This window comes from Oncorhynchus tshawytscha, linkage group LG16 (genome assembly GCF_018296145.1).
Source record: "Oncorhynchus tshawytscha isolate Ot180627B linkage group LG16, Otsh_v2.0, whole genome shotgun sequence".
NCBI lineage: Eukaryota > Metazoa > Chordata > Actinopteri > Salmoniformes > Salmonidae > Oncorhynchus > Oncorhynchus tshawytscha.
The window spans coordinates 51365952-51390681 of NC_056444.1; the positions used below are offsets into that span (position 1 = coordinate 51365952).

At 42.5% G+C, this 24730-nt stretch overlaps 1 protein-coding gene across 5 annotated transcripts in view; it reads right to left on the bottom strand.

Annotated features, from left to right (window-relative positions):
* Nucleotides 1-24730, bottom strand: part of LOC112215861 (DNA (cytosine-5)-methyltransferase 3B) — a 102288-nt gene that overhangs the window by 13523 nt on the left and 64035 nt on the right. For 4 of the 5 annotated variants that reach the window (XM_042299325.1, XM_042299326.1, XM_042299323.1 and 1 more), the window contains exons 6-20: nt 23671-23838; nt 22970-23128; nt 20945-21052; nt 18659-18800; nt 16263-16385; nt 15948-15992; nt 15054-15133; nt 13047-13159; nt 10893-11076; nt 10582-10675; nt 10316-10461; nt 4098-4188; nt 2128-2276; nt 1788-1873; nt 1391-1460 (exon numbers count right to left, since the gene is read on the bottom strand). In XM_042299325.1, coding sequence (XP_042155259.1) covers nt 1391-1460; nt 1788-1873; nt 2128-2276; nt 4098-4188; nt 10316-10461; nt 10582-10675; nt 10893-11076; nt 13047-13159; nt 15054-15133; nt 15948-15992; nt 16263-16385; nt 18659-18800; nt 20945-21052; nt 22970-23128; nt 23671-23838 — 1758 coding nt within the window. The remainder of the gene's footprint in view (nt 1-1390; nt 1461-1787; nt 1874-2127; nt 2277-4097; nt 4189-10315; nt 10462-10581; nt 10676-10892; nt 11077-13046; nt 13160-15053; nt 15134-15947; nt 15993-16262; nt 16386-18658; nt 18801-20944; nt 21053-22969; nt 23129-23670; nt 23839-24730) is intronic. The other variant, XM_042299327.1, reaches the window with a different exon arrangement.

Here is a 24730-nt window from a genome sequence, read left to right on the forward strand (position 1 = left end):
GAGAGAGATTTTCTTACATAAACGCTTGGTATGCTTTTGCCGAAAAGCTTTTATTGAAATCTGACATGCCAGGTGGATTAACAACAAGCTAAGCTGTGTTTTGCTATATTGCACTTGTGATTTAATATTTTTAGAAATTTAATTTGAATTTGGCGCTCTGCCAATTTTCATGTTGATGAAAATTATCCCGCTAACGGGATGGGTGCGTCAAGAAGTTTTAAGGAAAGAAATTCCACAAATGAACTTTTAACAAAGCACATCTGTTAATTGAAATGCATTCCTGTTGACTACCTCATGAAGCTGGTTGAGAGAATGCCAAGAGTGTGCAAAAAACGTCATCAAGGCAAAGGGTGGCTACATTGAAGAATCTCAAACATAAAATATATTTAGATTTGTTTAACACTTTTTTTGGTCACTACATGATTCCATATGTGTTATTTCTTAGTTTTGACATCTTCACTATTCTACAATGTAGAAAATAGTATAAATAAAGAAAAACCCTTGAATGAGTAGGTGTGTCCATACTTTTGACTGGCACTATATATATATAAGCAATAAGACCAGAGGGGGTGTGGTATATTGTATATGGAGAATTTACCATGGATAAGGGCTGTTCTTACGGATAAGGGCTGTTCTTACGCAAGACGCAACGCAGAGTGCCTGGATACAGCACTTAGCTGTGGTATATTGGCAATATACCACAAACCCCTGATGTGCCCTATTGCTATAATAAACTGGCTACCAACGTAATTAGAGCAGTAAAAATATGTTTTGTCATACCCATTGTAAATGGTCTGATATCTTTTTACTGCTCCAATTACTTTGGTAACCAGTTGATAATAGCGATATGTCACCTTGGGGGTTCGGGGTATATGGCCAATATACCACGGATAAGGACGATATCCAGGCACTCCGCGTTGCGTCATGCAAAAGAACTGCCCTTAGCTGTGGTATATTGGCCATATACCACAAACCCCCGAGGTAACATATTGCTATTATAAACTGGTTACCAAAGTAATTAGAGCAGTAAAAAGTTATCAGACCATTGACAAAACATGTATTTTTACTGCTCTAATTAGGGGTCAGTTTGGGGTCACTCATAAATGTCATTGTTTTTGAAAGAAAAGCACATTTTTTGTCCAGTAAAATAACATCAAATTGATCAGAAATACAGTGTAGACATTGTTAATGTTGTAAATGACTATTGTAGCTGGAGACGACTGATTTTGAATGTATTTTTATTTTAATGTACAAAAAATGGGCTTTTCTTTCAAAAACAAGGACATTTCTAAGTGACACCAAACTTTTGAACGGTAGTGTACATTGAAATAAAATCACTTAGTGATTCCTGTCCAGTTCCACTGAATGAAGGAGAGCTAGAGAGTGTTACCTTAGCCACACGGCCATGGTCCAGACAGTCCTGTAGCTCTAGCTTGTCCATCCCAGATGCACACCGAGGCCTGACAACAAGAATGGGAATTAGAAATGGAATCCTCCAAAAGATCCGTAAAGTGAAGTGGCTTTATTTTACTGTACGGTTTGTACTAGTATCAACTGGTAACAATGTGTACTTCCTCGCATTTACTTACTAAACACATGTGGCAACTATCAAATGGTGCGTTTAATGAATTCCAAATGAACAAACAAGTAAAAGTAATTCATAAGTTATTACTGTGTAATTACCATGAGATTTTACAGTGCAATTTGGTCATTTTTGTATTGTAAAGTAACAACAGGAATATGAAAGATTGTGTTAGTATAGGAAACACACTGTGGTCATCACACACCTGTTCATCCCTGGTAGGTTGCCCCAGAAGTACCTAGCCCTGTGAGCCGCAGACACCTCAATGGCGTCGATCATTACTGGATTGCACTGTAGGCACACACACACACACACACACACACACACACACACACACACACACACACACACACACACACACACACACACACACACACACACACAGGTTGGTGTTTAATTGAACATGCCGCTGCTACCGTGGGTTACACATTTTCAGTAGACGAGACGACTTCTCAAGTTATCTCACGGGGTACTGCCAAAGACCTCTGAGGTTGTCACTTGTATTGATCCGTTGATATTGAATTGATATTGTGGACACAACAAACCTCGAGGAAACGGGAGATGTCTCTCTTGTCGTTGACGCCCATGGCGACCACGTTCTCGAACATCCAGAAGAAGGGGCGGTCCTCGGCCTCCTTGGGCTTGGCCTCACTCAGCAGGCGGTAGAACTCAAAGAACAACCTCCCTGTGCCCTCTGGACAGACAGACAGACGGGGGATGAGGAGAACACACTAGGAGATTCCTACTGCAGTCCAATGTAAACCGAATAATAATGTACATCAATTGCAATTAGGGCTGGGCGATATGGCCAAAATATCATATCACTGTATTTAAAAATAATGTGACTGTATTTTATGTTTTGGATTAAAAAAAGTTCTAATTTTGCTTTATGAGTGATGTGAGACCCTAGGGTGCCAACACATACGTTCTAAGTGATTCCAATGGGTATATCTATCTCTATTCAGATTGTTTTATACTGTTCACTTAAACTTAAACCAAAAATACATTTCTTAATTTTCATACATTTCTGCACTCATTTGAGATCATTTCCGCACTGCCACATAGGGCTTCACGATATGGGCAAGAAAACTAGTGTCACGCCCTGACCTTAGGGTTTTAGTTTTTTTTGTATGTTTATGGGTTTTTTCCAGTCTAGGTGTTTTTATGTCTATGGTTGCCTAGATTGGTTCTCAATCAGAGGCAACTGTTTATCGTTGTCTCTGATTGGGGACCATATTTAGGTAGCCATATGCCTTGGATAGTTTGTGGGTTATTGTCTATGTGTAGTTGCCTGTGTCAGCACTTGGTTTATATAGTGTCAAGTTTGTGTAGTGTTTCTTCGTTTAATTAAAGAGTATGTATTCGTATCACGCTGCACCTTGGTCTCCTCCTTACGACGAATGTGACAACTAGGCCTTACTTTTAACCAAATGTTGTGATTTGACTTACGATTTAGATCAAAACACTTGGGTGAACTGATGGGATGATGGAAAAATGTTTATTCAAATTCTACAGTTAGAAGATAATAGTGGGCAATTTGAATACAGTGTTATTTGACATGACGACAAATGAAAATGGCAGGGAGGAGTTATTGTGACATGGTAGGAACCAAAGTGTTGGTCAGTGATTCCTAGGGGACACTATAATCTTTGGCTACGTTCAATGATTTCTCTTAGCTACTTCATGTAGCTAACATATTCATCCTCTTTGATTTAGAAGATATTGTTACACAAACAACATGCTGATTGAAGCCTACACCAACACTGGTATCAGGCTGTATAGCTAGCTACGTTTGCTCTGACTAACTAGTGACTAGCATTAGTGGCTAACACGACTTAGCCACAACCTGCTAAGAAAAGACAAATTAGCTGTTTGCTGATGTAAGAAACACTAAATAATAGTGTAATTATAGAACGCTTGAGGACTTATATTAAGAAGCAAAGTGGAAACAGAATCGTAGTCCTCAACATTTGTGCCGCATGGACCACTGAACGCAACCGGCTCGTGGTCGAGCAACAACAAATGCGCTCCTTAATCGACGGGGCCGAGCTCAGTCCAGGTGCAAAACAGCATGGAGAGAGAGAGACAGAGGAGAGAGATGACTCAAGTAGCGGAGTAAACTATAAAAAGGGACATTACACACAGCGTATCACATGTAACAAACCAAACATTCACATACCGTTACAGAAGGTAAAGTAAAATCAAAACCGGTCTAAAGTCAAATACGGTATACCGCCCAGCCCTAATTCCAATAATGCATCTGTCATTATGAGTTTCAAATATCCCGGATTCTTATACCTTACACGTTGCCCTGGACGTTTAGAGGTACATGTCTATAATGTACATGTAAGAGGGAATGGATATAAATGACATTTCATAAGAACTACTTCACTGGAATTTTAGCCTGCAACACTTGGCATGAATTCTAAACCCTAATTGGAGTGAAGTGAAGCATGCTTGTTAATACATGTAATGAAGTTTGATTCAAATGCATTATTTTTATTTGATTTCTTACCGTACAATCCCTTCCTGGCGGGGTTGACGATGGACAGGTCGTTACAGGGGCTTCCTCCGATCACCAGGTCAAATGGACCCCACTCTTCTATCTGTGTGAGACAATCACACCACCCTCCTGTCAGACTGAGTGTAACACACGTCAATGCCCCAACATCTGCCGTTCTGTCATTCCCAATCCCCCCTATCCTACATAGTGTCACCTCCCATATTGCCCACCACCCCCAATGCATTGTAGTACAGTGCCTTCAGAAAGTACTTGACTTATTACACATTTTGTTACATTACAGCCTGAATTCAAAATGGATGAAATATTTTTTTTTCTCACCCAAAATACCCCTTATTGACAAAGTGAAAACATGTCTTTAGAAATGTTTGCAAATTTATTGAAAATGAAATACAGAAATATCTAATTTGCATTAGTATTCACACCCCTGAGTCAATACATGTTAGAATCACCTTTGGCAGCGATTACATCTGTCAGTCTTTCTGGGTAAGTCTCTAAGAGCTTGGATTGTATGATATTTGCACATTATTCTTTTTACAATTCTTCAAGCTATGCCAAGTTGGTTGTTGATATATTGCTAGACAGCCAGGACAATAACCTAAAACACAAAGCCAAATTGTTGCTTACCAAGACAATATTTGAAAGTACCTGAATGGCCTAGTTATAGTTTTGACCTCAATTGGCTTGAAAATCTATGGCAAAACTTGAAAATGTGAATTTGTCTTCCAGTGGAAAGCAGACTGAACCATGTTTTCCTCTAGGATTTTGCCTGTGCTTAGCTCTATTCCGTTTATTTTTATCCTAAAAACAAAATCCCTAGTCCTTGCCGATGACAAGCATAACCATAACATGATGCAGCCACCACCATCCTTGAAAATATGAAGAGTGGTACTCAGTGATGTGCTGTGTTGTATTTGCCCCAAACATAAGGCGTTGTATTCAGGACATAAAGTTCATTTCTTTGCCACATTTTTTGCAGTTTTACTTTAGTGCCTTATTGCAAACAGGATGCGTGTTTTGGAATATTTTATGCGAGCGATACAGACTTTTCTTTTTACGCTGTCATTTAGGTTACTATCCTCAGTTTTCTCCTATCACAGCTCCTTAAACTCTGCAACTTTAACTGTTTTAAAGTCACCTTTGGCATCATGGTGAAATCCCCCATACCCCCATACCTTCCTCTCCAGCAACTCAGTTAGGAAGGACGCCTATATCTTTGTCGTGACTGGGTGTATTCATACACCATCCATGCTAAAATGAATATTCAATGTCCACCTTTTTTTATACCCATCTACCAATAAGTGCCCTTCTTTGTGAGGCATTGGAAAAGATCCCTGGTCTTTGTGGTTGAATCTGTGTTTGAAATTCACTGCTCGACTGAGGGAGCTTACAGATAATTGTATGTGTGGGGAACAGAGATCACGTAGTCATTTAAAAATCACGTTAAACACTATTATTGCACACAGAGTCCATGCAACTTATTACAGTGCATTTAGAAAGTATTCAGACCCCTTAACTTTTTCCACATTTTGTTACATTATAGCCTTAATCTAAAATGGATTAAATAGTTTTCCCCCCTCATCAATCTACACACAATAACTCATAATAACAAACTAAAAACAGGATTTTAGACATTTTCGCAAATGTATACAAAAAAAAGTGATATCACATTTACATACAGTACGTGACTTCTTAAGCAAGTGTTTACTCCTGAACATATTTAGGCTTGCCATAACAAAGGGGTTGAATACTTACTGACTCAAGACATTTCAGCTTTTCATATTTAATTTGTAAGAATGAAACACAACACATCAAAATGTGGAAAAAGTCAAGGGGTGTGAATACTTTCTGAAGGCACTGTATAAACACCAACCCCCACCCTACAGAACGACCCATACAGACCCCCCCATACCACCCACCCCACTTCCCTACAGAACACCCCCTCCTCCCCAGCTCTACATAGGGGCCTTTTCATCTGTGACAAAGGCCTTGGATAGAGAGAGAGAGAGAGAGAGAGAGTGTAGCTTCCCCAAGCAGGGCCAGAGCAGACCCTCTCCGGGCCCAGCCTCTCTTTGAGGAGTGCTCTGAGTCGCTGACAAAGGGGTGAATGGGTTCTGGGGGATTTACTCTGACAAGAGGCTGTGCTTTGTCCTCTAAACCAGATGACCTCACGGACTCTCGTGCAACCCGCCAGCACGCCCCTCTCTGCAGCTGTGGTGGAGCTATGTGTTTAGGTTCGACTTGGAAGTGGTTAATGTTGTCTGTTGATGTGTTTGCATGTTTGTGCTCTTGTGTTGAAGCTCTCAAAAGAGTCCTTGCGAGCCCATGAGTTTGTATAGGTTTCATTGTGGATCCACATAATGTAGGTCAGGGGGGAGGGCATTGACTATAAGGTGAGGCTCATTAGGTTACAATAAGGTACTACTGTCCTGTCTGGACAGGCAATGGCCTGGTCCAGACAGGACAAACCAGTAACAGGTGTGTGGTATGAATGTGTGCAATTGTTTGATTTTCCATGACACTGACGAGGACTACTCCTTATGACCTGTGTTGGGGGTAATGCATTACAAAAGTGACACTTGTGGCAAAAGTGGCTTGCGAAAGTATTCACCCCCTTGGCATTTTTCCTATTTTGTTGCCTTACAACCTGGAATTAAAATAGATTTTGGGGGGTTTGTATCATTTGATTTACACAACATGCCTAACACTTTGAAGATGCAAAATATATTTTTTTATTGCGAAACAAACAAGAAATAAGACAAAAAACAGAACTTGAGTGTGCATAACTATTCACCCCCCCAAAGTCAATACTTTGTAGAGACAACTTTTGCAGCAATTACAGCTGCAAGTCTCTTGGGGTATGACTCTATAAGCTTGGCACATCTAGCCACTGGGATTGTTGCCCATTCTCAAAGGCAAAACTGATCCACCTCCTTCAAGTTGGATGGGTTCCGCTGGTGTACAGCAATCTTTAAGTCAAACCACAGATTGAGGTCTGGGCTTTGACTTGGCCATTCCAAGACATTTAAATGTTTCCCCTTAAATCACTCAAGTGTTGCTTTAGCAGTATGTTTAGGGTTCATTGTCCTGCTGGAAGGTGAACATCCGTCCCAGACTCAAATCTCTGGAAGACTGAAACAGGTTTCCCTCAAGAATTTCCATGTATATAGCGCCATCCATCATTCCTTCAATTCTGACCAGTTTCCCAGTCCCTGCCGATGAAAAACATACCCACAGAATGATGCTGCCACCACCATGCTTCAATGTGGGGATGGAATTCTTGGAGTGATGAGAGGTGTTGGGTTTTCGCCAGACATAGCATTTTCCTTGTTGGCCAAAAAGCTACATTTTTGTCTCATCTAACCATAGTACGTTCTTCCATATGTTTGGGGAGTCTCCCACATGCCCTTTGGCGAACACCAAACGTGTTTGCTTATTTATTTCCTTAAGCAATGGCTTTTTTCTGGCCACTCTTCCGTAAAGCCCAGCTCTGTGGAGTGCTCGGCTTAAAGTGGTCCAATGGACAGATACTCCAATCTCCACTGTGGAGCTTTGCTGCTCCTTCAGGGTTATCTTTGGTCTCTTTGTTGCCTACTCTCTGTACTTCTCCACAACTTTGTCCCTGACCTGTTAGGAGAGTTCCTTGGTCTTCATTATGTCGCTTGCTTGGTGGTGCCCCTTGCTTAGTGGTGTTGCAGACTCTGGGGCCTTTCACAACAGGTGAAAAAATATATATACTGAGATCACGTGACAGATCATGTGACACTTAGATTGTACACAAGTGCACTTTATTTAACTAATTATGTGACTTCTGAAGGTAATTGGCTGCACCAGATCTTATTTAGGGGCTTCATAGCAAAGGGGGTGCATACATATGCACGCACCACTTTTCAGTTTACATTTTTTTTCAATTCACTTCACCAATTTGGACTATTTTGTGTATGTCCATTACATGAAATCCAAATAAAAATCTATTTAAATTACAGGTTAATGCAACAAAATAGGAAAAATGCCAAGGGGGTGAATACTTTTGCAAGGCACTGAACGTAATCAGATTACATTATTGAGTAATGGAGTAAAGTAACGCATAACTTTTTCAAATTGGGTAATATTATTACAGTTACTATACCTGCCGCATGTTTCCATAATCCAATGATTTGTATTGTTTATAAAATAGCACCAACAATAATTTTTAGAGAGGTTGCACCTCTGATCTTTGCCATTGATTGCTTCTGTGATAGCAAAGCCCATAGTGGGCTTTCCTGCCTAGTGGCAAGTGTTCCCTTTATTCATCTCTACGTCTTGAGAGAAAGATTTGGAATCAAAAGATAGGAAATCAGTACAGATGTTTGGCTTACAGTATACACTACCGTTCAAAAGTATGGGGTCACTTAGAAATGTCCTTGTTTTTCATGAGTTGCAATTATGAATAGGAAATATAGTCAAGACGTTGACAAGGTTATAAATAATGATTTTTTTATTAGTTTGAAGCTGTGCTTTGGGTCATTGTCCTGTTGTAGTAGGAAATTGTCTCCAATTAAGCGCCGTTCACAGGGTATGGCATCGCGTTGCAAAATGGAGTGATGGCCTTCATTCTTTAAGATCCCTTTTACCCTGTACAAATCTCCCACTATACCACCACCAAACCACCCCAGACCATCACATTGCCTCCAACATGCTTGACAGATGGCGTCAAGCACTCCTCCAGCATCTTTTCATTTTTTCTTCATCTCACAAATGTTCTTCTTTGTGATCCGGACACCTCAAAATTAGATTTGTCTGTCCATAACACTTTTCTCCAATCTTCCTCTGTCCAGTGTCTATGTTCTTTTGCCCGTCCTAATCTTTTATTTTTATTGGCCAGTCTGAGATATGGCTTTTTCTTTACAACTCTGCCTAGAAGGCCAGCGTCCCAGAGTCGTCTCTTCACTGTTGACGTTGAGACTGGTGTTTTGAGGGTACAAATATATATATAAAATCGCCCGACTAATCGGTAACAGCTTTTTTTGGTCCTCCAATAATCGGTATCGGCGTTGAAAAATCATTTTCGGTTGACCTCTAGTCTGTTTCTCAAACTAGACACTCTAATGTGCTCAGTTGTGCACCGGGGCCTCCCACTCCTCTTTCTATTCTGGTTTGAGACTGTTTGCGCTGTTCTGTGAAGGGAGTAGCAAACAGAGTTGTACGAGGTCTTCAGTTTCTTGCCAATTTCTCGCATGGAATATCCTTCATTTCTCAGCACAAGAATAGACAGACGAGTTTCAGAAGAAAGTTCTTTGTTTCTGTCCATTTTGAGCCTGTAATCGAACCCACTAATGCTGATGCTCCAGATACTCAACTAGTCTAAAGAAGGCCAGTTTTATTGCTTCTTTAATCAGGACCACAGTTTTCAGCTGTGCTAACATAATTGCAAACAGGTTTTCTAATGATTAATTAGCCTTTTAAAATGATAAACTTGGAATCGCTAACACAACGTGCCATTGGAACACAGGAGTGATGGTTGCTGATAATGGGCCTCTGTACACCTATGTAGATATTCCATTAAAGATCAGCCATTTCCAGCTACAATAGTCATTTACAACATTAACAATGTCTACACTGTATTTCTGATCAATTTGATGTTATTTTAATGGACAAAAAATGTGCTTTTCTTTAAAAAACAAGAACATTTCTAAGTGACACCAAACTTTTGAACGGTAGTACATATGGCTAATTAAGCAGCCCATATGATAGGGCAGTACTTGTAGACTAGTACAGGAAAGCAGCGCCACCGATGAAAGGAGAAACCAGCGATCAAACAAGAGTTAGTAATCTTTGGTAGAGTGCACACGGATCGCCTTGCTCCCTCCGACAGTCAAACAAACAGGGAGATTAAGATTTTTTCCATGAAAGTAAACAAAGTAATATAACTTATTACTTTGCACACAAAGTGACATTGTAAAGTAATGTGTTACTTTTGTTAAATATGTTGAATTATGAGAAGGAAAAGAAGCACCTGCTTTACACGACAACATAATGAGCCATTGGGGAACGGATTGGATCTTTGCTTTAGAGACAAACCTAGTACTCTACTCTACTCTCCTCTCTCTCACCCCTCCCTCTATATGATTTAACTTAGATTCAATTTGTCCTGCCCAACCATATGTAAAGACTTTAAAGAGAGAAGAGAGAGAGAGAGAGAGAGAGAGAAAGAGGGAGGGAGATCTGCTTACATTCTTCCTGGAGATGTTGCGCACATCGTGCACATACTGGATTCTTCCTTCATGTCGGACGACCCCCACCGATATGGAATCTTCACACACCTCTGACGCAATATAATGGTCCACTTTGAATCCTAGGTCTCGTAGCACTAAGTACCCTAAACACACACAGGTAAACATACGTCAATATTTTTTTTTTGCGGGTTCTGAATATTACACTTGAGTAATGCATTAACGCGCACACACACACACACACACACACACACACACACACTTACCAGTGGCGATGCCATCGAACAGTGAGAGCACGCGGATGGGGCGCCTCTGTTCTGCAGGGACAGCCCGGTAGATCTTTGGGCTTTCCTGAGAAACATATAGACCAAATCAAAATGTTTATATAAACAAACACAGACACTGTATGTACTCTAGTAGTGTTGCTATGCAGTGGGACCCTGAACTTTTCCTGACCCTGTGACCTGACCAAGAAGAACGACAGGCCCTACTGCTGTATGAGCGAAGTTAGTTTGGCCTGGGTAGTGGGACAAGGGTCAATGTGAGGAGTTAACTAAAGCATCTTGATGGGACTCACAAACTCCTGGCCGTTGTCGTTGACGAAGAACTCCTGCAGCTTCATGCTCCAGTCGTGGCGTCGTTTGAGCACGCCGTAGTTCTGCAGGGGCTGGCACATGAAACAGCGCCACGGGTCCAGGTTACGGGCACTGTTCGACGCCCCTGCGCCCACCAGAATGTCCAGACAGTCGACACAGAAACACCTGCAGGGGAGGAGACAGACGGGGGTAAGGTGATGGGGAAAAGGGGAGATGGTTGAGGGTGGGGAAAAGGGGGGAGATGGATGGGAGTGGGGGAAGGGGAGGGGGGAGAGGGAGGGGAGGGAAGGGTGGAGGGAAGGCAGGGGGGAGAGAGGGATATGGGAGTGGGGGAAGGGGATGGGGGGAGGGAGAATGGGGAGGAAAGGCAGGGAGAGGGATAGAGAGGGTGGAGAGAGGGGAGAGGGGAGAGAGGATATGGGGCAGGGGGAGAGATGGGAGGGAGAGATGGGGAAAGAGAGGGATATGGGGGGAATGGGGGGATTTGTGGGGGGGAGAGAGAGATATGAGGGGGAGGGGGAGAGATGGGAGAGAGGGGGAGAGAGGGATATGGTGCAGGGGGGGGGAATGGGAGAGGGGGGAGAGAGATTTGTGGGAATGGGGAGGGGGAGAGAGATATGGGGGAATGGGGGGAGATTTGTGGGACAGAGAGATGGGGAAAAGCAGAGAGAGAAAGCAGGTGGAACTAGTGAAAATAAAAGGTAGCATTGAGGAAACATAGACAGTGCTGTGAACAAATATTTGCCCCCTTTCTGATTTTCTCTATTTTTGTATATTTTTTTATACTGAATGTTATCAGATCTTTAACCAAAATCTAATATTGGATAAAGTTTAAAGTAACACAAAAAAAATATACCTCATTTATTTAATTAACAAAGTTATGCAACAACCAATTCCCTTATGTGAAAAACTCAATAACTGGTTGTGCCACCTTTAGCTGCAATGAATGCAACCAAATGCTTCCTGTAGTTGTTGATCAGTCTCTAATGTCGCTGTGGAGGAATTTTGGTCTGGTCCTGCATGCAGAACTGCTTTAACTCAGCAACATTTGTAGGTTATCAAGCATGAACTGCTCGTTTCAAGTCCTGCCACAACATCTCAATTGGGATTAGGTCTGGACTTTGACTAGGCCATTCCAAAACTTCATATTTGTTGCTATTTAGCCATTTTCATGTAGCCTTGATTGTGTGTTTTGGATCATTGTCTTGCTGTATGACCCAGCTGCGCTTCAGCTTCAGCTCAGACAGATGGCCTGACATTCTCCTGTAGAATTCTCTGATACAGAGCAAAATTCATGGTTCCTTCTATTAAGACAAGTCAACCAGGTCCCGAGGCAGCAGAGCATGCCCAAACCATCACATTACCAACCCCATGCTTGATATGGTATAAGGTTCAGTGTTTGGTGTTCAGTGTTTGGAATTCAGTGTTTGGTGTTCGCCAGGCATAATGGGACCTATGTCGTCCAAAAAGTTATACTTTTGACTCATCTGTCCATAGAACATTCTACCAAGAGTCTTGATGATCATCCAGGTGCTTTTTTCGTTGGCAAACTTGAGTCAACTTTTCGGACGAGATGGGTTCCTTTACGTCTGGCAAAACCAAACAGTACATTCCGTATAAAAAAATATGTAAAAATAGAAAATAAATACTTTTTCACAGCAGTGTACATCTAATCAACAGGTTAGAGAGAAAGGAGAGCGAAAGAAAAAGTAGAAGCAGACTGAAAAGGCAAAACGTAAAAGACGTGAAATGAACTAAGATACAGCAGATTACAGTTAAGATGCAGAATAATACACTAATGACACAGTATAGATACAGCCCGTCCCAAATAGCACCATATTCCCTAGTGCACTACTTTTGACCACAGCCCATAAAGTAGTGCACTGCACTTTTAGGAAAAAAAAGAGGTTCCAAGAGCATTCTTCAGCTGCCCCCAAAGGAGAAACCTTTTGGGTTCCATGCAGAAACCTCACTGGAAAGGGTTCTCCTATGGGGACAGCGGAAGAACCTTTTTCGGTTCTAGAAAGCGCCCCTTTTTTCCCTAAGACTGTATAAATGGGACAAGGGTAGCATTTGGGCCACACTCTCAGAAGATTACCGAGATACGGTTAACGAGGTGAGTGTTGAGTCCAAACCTGCAGCAGTTGGCGTTCCCACACAGTAGCACCTCGCGGCCCCCGCAGCACACCGTGCAGTAGGATTGGTAGCCGTCGTCATCATACATGTAGGATATCTCCAGATACACGTCCTACCACACGCACGCAACAACAGTCATTAACAACAATATCTAGATGCCAGTGTTCACTTACAGAACAACAACAAAATACCACATTTCTTGACACCAGGATCTTTAACCAGTTCGAGCATCTATGGTAAGGCAGGAAATCAAACAAGAATTCGAATACAAAGATCCACAATATACACAGAAGTATCTGGACACCCCTTCAAATGAGTGGATTTGACTATTTCAGCCACACCTGTTGCTGACATGGGTATAAAATCGAGCACACCGCCATGCAATCTCCATTGACAAACACTGGCAGTAGAATGGCCTTACTGAAGTGACTTTCAACGTGACACCGTTTTACAGTGATTTTCAACGTGACACCATCATAGGATGCCACCTTTCCAACAAGTCAGTTTGTCAAATTTCTGCTCTGCTAGACCTGCCCCGGTCAACTGTAAATGCTGTTATTGTGAAGTGGAAACATCTAGAAACAACAACGGCTCAGCCGCGAAGTGATAGGCCACACAAGCTCACAGAATGGGACCGCCGAGTGCTGAAGCTCGTAACACGTAAAAATCATCTGTCCTCACTACGGAGTTCCCAAACTGCCTCTGGAAGCAACGTCAGCACAAGAACTGTTCGTCGGGAGCTTCATGAAATGGGTTTCCATGGTCAAGCAGCCGCACACAAGCCTAAGATCACCATGCGCAATGCCAAGCGTCGGCCAGAGTGGTGTAAAGGTCACCGCCATTAGACTCTTGAGCAGTGGAAACATGTTCTCTGGAGTGACGCTTCACCATCTGGCAATCCCGACGGACAAATCTGGGTTTGGCAGATGCCAGGAGAACACTACCTGCCCGAATGCATAGTGCCAACTGTAAAGTTTGGTGGAGGAGGAATAATGGTCTGGGTTTGTTGTCTGTTTTTCATGGTTCGGTCTAGGCCTCAGTTGCTGGGAAGGGAAATATTAACATCTGTGTATTTTAAACACAGAGACCAAAGTCCACAGACACAAAGGCACCGCTCTGGGACACATTGACAAAGCTGTAAACTGACATCAACATCACTTCAATTGTACCAGTCACTCACCATGCACCCATTGCACTTAACAAGGTGCTGAACCATAGCTATTTGAACTATGATGGAACCGAGCCCATAACAACAAAGCTGCTAATAATAAAGAGAATGCTTCAGCCAATAGTTTCTATAAGAACTTCCTGAGACCTCGATAAGTCTGGATAAAGGCCATTGCTTCAGAAACCCAATAAGATGGTGTGATTAGACCTGGGTTCAACAATGATGAGCTTTAAGCTTTCCTGGAGCAAATAGAATAGTCGCAACGCCACAAACCCTGCAGCTCTGGCACTCCATACAAGCTAAAGCAAACGCTAAAAGTATTTGGAAGACTCCGAATAGCAATTGAACCCAGGTCTGGATGAGATGACGTAATATGATCATGTAGTGAACAGTCACACCTGTGGTAATGATCTATTGGACTGGAGGTAATGTCAATAGAAGCAGTCAGCCAGGCCTGGTATCGATGCTTCTAGTCCCTGACACAAGAGAGGCAGGACTAGGCATGTCTCACTCTTAAGTTCTGAACACAGTGGTTCTATTGACAAAATAGCTCTAGATGACTTCTGTGGAAAGTCTTCCTCCAGAGAGCCGCACAAACACACGAATACACACTATCACCCCCAGCGCAGGGATTCAGGATTAGATTATACGTCCAGGTAGGTAGGTGTCATTCACCTCAGGGTGTCCTGACTCTTTCAATGGGATCGAGACTCAGTGGCGGTTGGTAAAGATGGCTGTGTGAGACTGATGACAGTGATGACAGTGTAAATGTAATATAGGTGTATTTCTTGTCGGCGTGTCATTTCTGAATGAGAGGGCATTAGAGAAGTGCACTAACCTTGCATGCTTGGCAAAGGCCTCCTTCAAAAAGTGGGTGGAAGGTTGCCACTCTTGTCTTCCCGCAAGAGAGGCAAAAGTCTGCACGAAACAAATATGAGCATTTTGTTGTGTTACAGCCTGAATTTAAAACGGGTTGAGGTGTTTTTTAGTCACTGGCCTACCCACAATATCCCATAAGGTCAAAGTGTTAAAAATATATATTTTTTAAAAGGAATACAAAATGAAAATCTGAAATGTCTTGAGTCAATAAATATTCAACCCCTTTGTTATGCAAGCCTAAAAAAGTCCAGGAGTAAAAATGTGCTTAATGAATTGTATGTACTCACTCTGTGTGCAATAAAAGTGTTTAACGTGATTTTTTAAATGACTATCTCAACTCTACCCCACACATACAAATATCTGTAAGGTCCCTCAGTGGAGCAGTGAATTTAAAACACAGATTCAACCACAAAGACCAGGGAAGCTTTCCAATGCCTCGTAAAGAGGGGCACCTATTGGTAGACGGGTACAAATAAAAAGCAGACATTGAATATCCCTTTGAGCACGGTGAAGTCATCAATTCCACTTTGGATGGTGTATCAATACACGCAGTCACCACAAAGATACAGGTGTCCTTCTTAAGGATTTCACCATGAGGTCAAAGGTGATTTTAAAATAGTTACAGAGTTTAATGGCTGTTGCAGGAGAAAACTGAGGATGGATCAACAACATTGTAGTTACTCCACAACACTAACCTAATTGACAGAGTGAAAAGAAGGAATGGGTGGGTGAGGAAGAAAATGTGGTTTCAATGTGGAATAAGTCAAGGGGTATGAATACTTTCTACAACAATATCTGAAGACCCTTGTATGTCAACTAGAAAGAAATATCTGAAACTAAAAGGAGAACGTACCTTCTATACTTCTGTTATTCTTCAAAACTTCATGCACCATTTGTTCTGAAGGGCAGAGAGGAGAGAGACACATGCAGGTCAACAATTAAAGACAGGTCTTGAGTCACATGAATAATAACATGCCACAGCAATAAATCACAGACGACTCCAGGATCGTATTCATTAGGGCATAAAATGTCAGAAAAATGGGAAATGAGTGTTTCTTATCGAACAAATCCAAGAAGTCCCCTCCCCGTTTCTGTTTTCTTCCGTTTGGTGCCTTAAATAAATACGACCCTGATAACCCCGGGTTGACCCATTTGGTTGACCTCTGACCTCGACTGTAGACCTCCTCTGGGCCGCTTTTGGCCTTACACAGGCTGACGCGGGGCCTCTTGGCTGTCGGGAAATACTCTGGCAGACTGACGTCCAAAACCTGGTGGTTCAACGTGCTGCTATCTGGAGAGGACAACACACACACACACACACACACACACACACACACACACACACACACACACACACACACACACACACACACACACACACACACACACACACACACACACACACACACACACACACACAGAGATACAGATACACACACGCGCGCGCGCGCGCAACCGTCAAAGCATGTAGAAGAAAGTATACGGTACCTAAAATACTCAACGAATATATGTAATATTACTGTATACCAGTTGATATTACTGTGTATTATTGGCCAAGTAATATTGGCCCACTAGACCCGACAAACCTATTGAACCCTTACCTCCGGAGTATGGTGGATGACATAATAAAACAACCCTTAACCACCCTAGTGTGAGTACCAGCCTTCTCTGCTAACATTCCACTCCTTGTCATTGCAAAAGAGACGGGCCTTTTGGCAATCTCAACACTCAATATGCGCTGTATCTACGGTGGAGTTGCTCATTGGTTGTTGGAAATAACATGAATATTATCCCGCATGCGGAGCTTCGGAAATAGAAATAGAATTTAGAACAAAAGTCTAAAACAAACATTTAGCTGTTACCTAGGCAAGTTGTGGTATTTTTAGGTTTGAAATCAAAACTAAGATGACATTTTGTGGTTGGAATTGCAGTATGTATTTAGTTTGAGAATTTCGATGTGAGCTAGCAACTTTGGTCATCACTAGCTACCACAGCCACAAAGTCATAAACCCCATATATTTCTAACACTTCTCTTGTTACAATCTGATTTTAAACCACAGGAGGTTGGTGGCACCTTAATTGGGGAGATCGGGCTAGTGGTAATGGCTGGAGCAGAATCAGTGGAATGATAGAAAATACACATGGTATCCATGTATTTGACGCCATTCCATTTGGTCCGTTCCAGCCATTATTATGAACTGTTCCCTCAAGCAGCCTCCACTGTTTTAAACCTAAACCTGACCCTAACCTTAGCCCCACTGCTAACCTTATGCCTAAACCTAACCTTTTCATACATTTTTACGATCTAGGCCATTTTGACTTTGTGGCTGTGGGAACTAGTGGAAAGAACAGGAAGTAGATTAGCTAAAGGAACTGGTACATAGGCTATAACCACCCCTCCTCTCTAATGAAATACCAACGTGCCAACATACAGTTAACCGATCATGTGACAGAGATAGGAGAGGCAGATTAGGATGCCATGTAGAGACAGGAATAAATTACGTCAGTCTTAAAAGTATTTAATTAAAAACGTGTCATATTGTCCAAGAGAAAGTAATGGTGGAACTCTTAAATATGTCAGCAACTATTGTCTCAGCCCTAACTGGGGCTATCGTTTAAAGCCACAATATGTAACTTTTTGGGGTGACCCGACCAAATTCACATAGAAATATGATGACTCCTTGCTGTCCCCAGTCCACCTGGCCATGCTGCTGCTCCAGTTTCAACTTCCACCTGACTGTGCTGCTGCTCCAGTTTCAACTGTTCTGCCTTATTATTATTCGACCATGCTGGTCATTTATGAACATTTGAACATCTTTGCTATGTTCTGTTATAATCTCCACCCGGCACAGCCAGAAGAGGACTGGCCACCCCACATAGCCTGGTTCCTCTCTAGGTTTCTTCCTAGGTTTTGGCCTTTCTAGGGAGTTTTTCCTAGCCACCGTGCTTCTACACCTGCATTGCTTGCTGTTTGGGGTTTTAGGCTGGGTTTCTGTACAGCACTTTGAGATATCAACTGATGTACGAAGGGCTATATAAATAAATTTGATTTGATTTGATTTGATTTGAAATATGAGTTATGGATCTGTCACTCTCAAGAAGCAGTAGATCTGTTATAAATGCACTATTTCTATGCTTCCCGTTCATAAATCTTGTTTTTGCCTCTTTTATTTTTCGATTTTGTACATAATATAATATTTTTGGTTATTGAAAATATATTTCACAGCGGTTTAGATGGTACAATAAACTGAAAGCACCTGAACTATTAGAATTTTAGCAACAAAATGGCAGCAAAATTTCTGCATATTGCACCTTTAAGTTGGGTGCTATAACAGTGATCTATTGGACTACATAGGTACTTCCTAGGCACATTCACAATTACTGTATGATGTGAAAACTAAAATATTGCATTCGCATTTGAGAAGTTTCAACAAAAAAACAATTCTAAAAAGTTAACTATCCCTTTAACGTGCCCACATTAGACAAGACAGGACAGGAGGAGGCAGGAGAAAACCCCAGCCATGACATTTAGACCTTATATTTGCTTTGGTTGGTGAGTCTCACCAGGGTTGTCTGTGGGTTTGAGGCCTTCTTGGCCCTTAGGTAGGAAGCCCCCGATGGCCCAGTCCAGCATGGGCTTGACTTGGTCTTCTGGGCCCTCTGATTCACACTGAGGGAACGTCTTCTCAGCACGCAGACTTGCCATCTGAGAGAGGGAGGGGGAAAGGGAGGCGGGGAGAAGGAGAGAGGGAAGGGAGGTAGAAGGAGAGGGAGGAGGTTAGGGGAAGATAATAAGAGATGGGAGGGAGAGAGAAAGTGAGAGGAGAGAGGGGAAGAGGGGCAGAGAGAAGAATGGAGCTGAGAAGAGATGATTGTCAGCCTTGCTAAACAAACAGGTGATCAAACAGGCAGGTACTCTATACAGACAGTCAAGCACACGAGAGAGACCAAACAGACCTGGTAGACAGAGACAACAGACTGAACTAGGCTACTTCAAGAAGGGGCTTGTGCTCGCCGACAGACAGACAGACAGTCAGTCAGACAGACAGGGACACAGACAGACCGACATCTCACTAGACACACAGGTCTTCCTCTTTCTCGCTCTATCTCACAAAGGCGGACAGATCATCATTAACCAGAGGAAAGAGTCAAACAAACACACAAAAGAACATGACAAGGAGTCGAGAACAAGTAGGGTCGGCCCGCTCATTAGGCAGGATTAGGCAGCATTTTCGGAGCACGGCATTTTCTGAGCTAAACTGGCCAAGAAGCACCTTCAACAACACATAAAACCTCACATAATTCTTCTAAAAAACTATGACAATTTCTCTCAACCAGTGGCATATGGGCTTTTTAGTTGAGGGCTGACGCCACCTTGGGATAAACAGTGCCCACTTTGTCAAAGGCAAGGAAGCAAAATATTTATCTTGTCCATTCCCAGCGTGCTTGTCCAGGGTGCTGTTGGAGGGATTCATCTCTGCAGCGCTCCACTGACGTTCCATCCCAAAAAGCGATCAAACATAAATCATGTATCAGATATAGCATATGGTAGACAGTAGGCTATGTGGCCTTTTCTGTAGCCTACAGGCTGGAGATATAATGAAAGACAACGCAAAGAGACGGAAACATCATGTTTCTCCGATCGAATAGCCTAACCTAAATGGAGGGCTATACGATAAAAAATGCGCTGAGATGTAAACAAACAACATGTCCTAAACACAGGACAGGTGAAATGGACAATCAGGCTACTCACAACTGCTGTCCAGGAGTTTCATCCTGTGGGCTAAATTGTCATGATCAGCGGTTTCAAGTATGTATCCTTATATTTCTGCATTTCTCACTGTGTAAACACATTGCAAATAGGCTCAGGATAACTCATTTTTTATTTAACCAGGCAAGTCAGTTAAGAACAAATTCTTATTTACAATGACAGCCTAGGAACAGTGGGTTAACTGCCTCGTTCAGGGGCAGAACCAAACATAGATGGCTATGTCTGGTTTAGATCTGAAGCGGTCTGGCCTTAATGTCAACGTCCACGGACATAGATTCTTGGTCTATAAATGATGTATTGGTCTATCAATGATGTACTTTCAACTTTCATTCAGAACTGAAAATTAACCTTATTTCAACATCCAGAAAATAAGAATTTTGCCCTTTCATTCAGAACCTAAATTTAAGCTAACTTCAAAGTCTGGAAAATATGTATTTTAGATTTATTTTCAACATCGTGTTGCTTACTTAGCATCATGTTGCTTATCTGTCTGTCTGTCTGTGTCTGTCTTTGAAAATGATTAACAGCTCCTCGTATTGAGAGACTGATAAAGGAACTGCAGGGAAAGCAAGGCCCTGTATTGACTTTGTTGTGCAGCTGTCACACCCCCACACAGGCAACCACACTTATATTGGCATGCACACAAGCACACACACACACAGGCAACCACACTTATATTGGCATGCACACAAGCACACACACACACACACACAGGCAACCACACTTATATTGGCATGCACACAAGCACACACACACACAGGCAACCACACTTATATTGGCATGCACACAAGCACACACACACACAGGCAACCACACTTATATTGGCATGCACACAAGCACACACACACACACAGGCAACCACACTTATATTGGCATGCACACAAGCACACACACACACAGGCAACCACACTTATATTGGCATGCACACAAGCACACACACACACACACACACCTGACATGAAGGTAGGCACTAGGCAGGTAAGCGTTAAACCACACACATATAGCCTTTCTCACTCTGTCACATTCTTCTTCAACCCCCCTCCTCCTCCTCCTCCTCCTCCCCACCCCCCCTTCCTTACCTCCAGCGCCTGGAAGATGGCCCTGCGGTAGGATGTCAGCTTGGTGTAGGAGGCCTGGTTGAAGAACTTGGGGAAAGCAGTGATGGAGTCCAGCTTGTCAGCAGACACCTGGAGGAAGGATGATGAGTGGAGGTATGGAGGGTTAAACCCTCATTCATTGCTTTACTGTAAAACAAGGTCTGCATTCACATGGGGGGGGGGGAATCCCGACACAAGTTAACCGTGGAATTCCCTTTTTTTATGCCCTTTTTTCTCTCTATGCATATTCTGACCCTTATAACGTCAGCATGAGAACGGCATGCTATTCACTCGCTATTCATTTGGGATGTAGATGGAATAAACAAAGGTGTGGCGGAGGTGTTGTCTACGCAGACTCCCTATTCTGACCTTGACTTAATTCCCTAATAATTCCACTGCCTTTTTCTCGCGAGGAAACCGTAAATAAGGTCTAGCGATCCAACCGGTTCCAAGTGGGGGAGAAAAACATCTACACCATTCTCCACGCACTGTCATTTACAACTCGATAAGAGCTCGTGATAATAACTAGGTAAATGATAAGGGAATTCTAATTATAAATGACAATGGTTTTAGATCCATTTTACCTTATGATGGCTGGAGAAAAAATTTAAACTAGTCATATGGCAGCTAACTGAAGCATATCAACATATCAACTTTCCCAAAGTAAAGTTTATGAAATGCTGGTGCCATTATGCATCATTTGATTTGTACAGCCTTTTAACTTGCAGGGATGGGCACTCTCTAATGTCTTAATTATAGGCTACCCCGACTTTCTCTGTTTCCTGTTTCTATCATGTTAAATATTAGCCACTATCAGCATCGACTGTCAGCAGGAATAAGAACCACAGATATTCAACTGCAATTTACTATTAGTTCCCTTCAGTTGGTATAGCCTACATTATCATTTAATTACATTGTTTCGTTTACCTTCATTTGTGTCCTCTGTAAACGGTTGTGAGGTCGGTTTTATGTTCAGATCAATATGATTTAATCACTATCTGATTAAGATGATTCAATCACAATCTGATTAAGATGATTCAATCACTATCTGATCAAGATGATTCAATCACAATCTGATCAAGATGATTCAATCACAATCTGATTAAGATGATTCAATCACTATCTGATTAAGATGATTCAATCACAATCTTCAAGATGATTCAATCACAATCTGATCAAGATTTCAATCACTATCTGATTAAGATGATTCAATCACTATCTGATTAAGATGATTCAATCACAATCTGATCAAGATGATTCAATCATCTGATTAAGATGATTCAATCACAATCTGATCAATATGATTTAATCACTATCTGATTAAGATGATTCAATCACAATCTGATTAAGATGATTCAATCACTATCTGATCAAGATGATTCAATCACAATCTGATCAAGATGATTCAATCACAATCTGATTAAGATGATTCAATCACTATCTGATTAAGATGATTCAATCACTATCTGATCAAGATGATTCAATCACTATCTGATCAAGATGATTCAATCACAATCTGATCAAGATGTGTCGCATCTACACATGGTATTAAAAATGTCTATCTTATCCAGCCACTGTGACTGCAGATTACCTAGTCCCTTCCTGTATGCAATTTTTTGGCATACAGATAATATTTATTTATTTAAAGATAATTATGAAGGCAATGGTGCTACCTGTCAATGATTTTAGAAGCCGGTATAATGATTATTTAAATAGTTTCACAATCTAGATCTGTTTACACTTGTTTGATATCCAGATACAATTCGTGCCTAACTATGGAATAGGGAATGCATCTTTTAATCATCTACACAAGTCTAAAAATGTGGGCACAATCAGAATGTGGACAAGATCAGGACACATGTTAGCACAAGGTATAAACATTGCTTTTGTGCATGCTGGCCCTGATAATACAGCAGACTTTATGACAGACTTACGATAACACCCAAAATGTTTTGCTCGCCCAAAACAATGACGGAAGGTTGTGGAACCCACTTCCTCAATGCTCACCTCAGAGAACTTGCCGTCGCCGAACCACTGCAGCCACCTCATGCCATGCGTGGCCTGTCGTTTGCCCGTAGCGCGCCAGGTGACCACGATGCCTGGCCACCAGGAGAACCCCTTAATCTTCCCCCACACTAGCTCCCCAATACCAAAACCCTTGTTGTCCTGCGAGGGGAAGAGAGAGTAGGGGGGCGTTTTAGAGGGGTAAACGGGGTGTGCGTGTGAGACCTGGATTTGTAGTTTGAGACGGGGGAGGTCTTAGCTTAGGGACATGTCAGTGAATAGATACACCGCCAGGTGCACATAGTCATAATGGATATACCGCTGCTAGGGGACTGCGGATACGGGTTGGTCTCCAACCACACATTACAAAGACTCAAGTCTTACCATGAGAATGTTACACTTCATTTACTTCATGTGCCACCGACTAACCACACGCCACACAGCTGTGTAGACCTGTGAGGTTGCCGGCATCAAAGGGTGCAGAGATGTACAAACACACACAGTTAGCCATGCTCCACGCACACACTCTCTCTGCAGGTGGACAAACAGAAGACGGGATGAGAGACCTCTTTGATCTCCTCCCCTTTCTTTCTCTGTTCCACCTTCACTCCCTCTTCTATTGGCCCTATATTCACTTTTCTTCCATTTCTCCCTTCTCTCACCCCCCTCCCCCGCTCTCCCCTTCTCGATCCCCGTTCAGTTACCTTGTACTCCGGCTGGCAGGCAATCTCTGTGGCATGGGAGATCAGGGAGGTGGAGGAGTTGGAGGTGCTCTGGGCCGAGTCCTTAGAGTCCTGCTCCAGGAGCTCCAGGGAGGGGCCCTCAGGGACCACGGACACCAGGGGCCCGGGGCCAACACCGCAGGCCAGGCTCTGTGGAGTGAGAGAAAGGGGTAGGGAGGGAGATAGGGAGGGGGAAAGGCAGGCACAATGCATGAAACGTTAGTTGGGGTGTATTGTATTACATTGGTCATTACAACCTGTCTTACTACAGTGTAAAGTACACAACGTTACCAAGTAACTGTTGAACTTGTATGTGTTTTTTGTGGTTTAAGTTGGTCCTGATGTTCTCTGCTCTACCCAACCCTATTTCTCAGCGCCATCCGTGTGTGTTTTAGTCCTCCTGACTCAAATGGACTCCCACACCTACACAGCTAATTCAGACCAACACCTTGAAACCTGCTCAAGTGTTCTTTTCTCTTTCCGAACCAATTAAGATTCTCAGTGGTAACCGAACCAAAGCAACGAGAGAGAGAGAGAGAGGGAGAGAGAGAGAGAGAGAGAGAGAGAGCGAAAGAGAGGGAAAGAAAGAGATCCAGAGAGGCGCCAAACGTTGTCGGCGCCGTCACGAAGTGGAGACGGCGAGGACTTAAGTAAGCACTTCTGGAATCTCATCACGTGGCGGACTGCAGACAATCATGTTTTAACTGGCTCTCGCTGCAAAGAAGAGGCTTCAGAAAATAAACACTGAGGAAAAAGTGGGTGAGAGAGAAATAATCACCACAGCCTTTCAAACAAAGGCAGCACTTACGGTGTTATGTCTCCAACGATTTGGTTTGGTTTAGCTCTACCTACCCACTCATATCTCCTTTTTGAGCGTCATATCTGCTGTGTGTGTGTGTGTGTGTGTGTGTGTGTGTCTGTTTGACTGTTTGAGAGTGACAAGTCATGCTGGGTGGTGTGTTTCTACAGGTGCTGACTTGTCATGTCTCAGAGAACTGAGAGAATACGCGGAGAGAAACATGTATTGCCTTTTGAGGCCAAG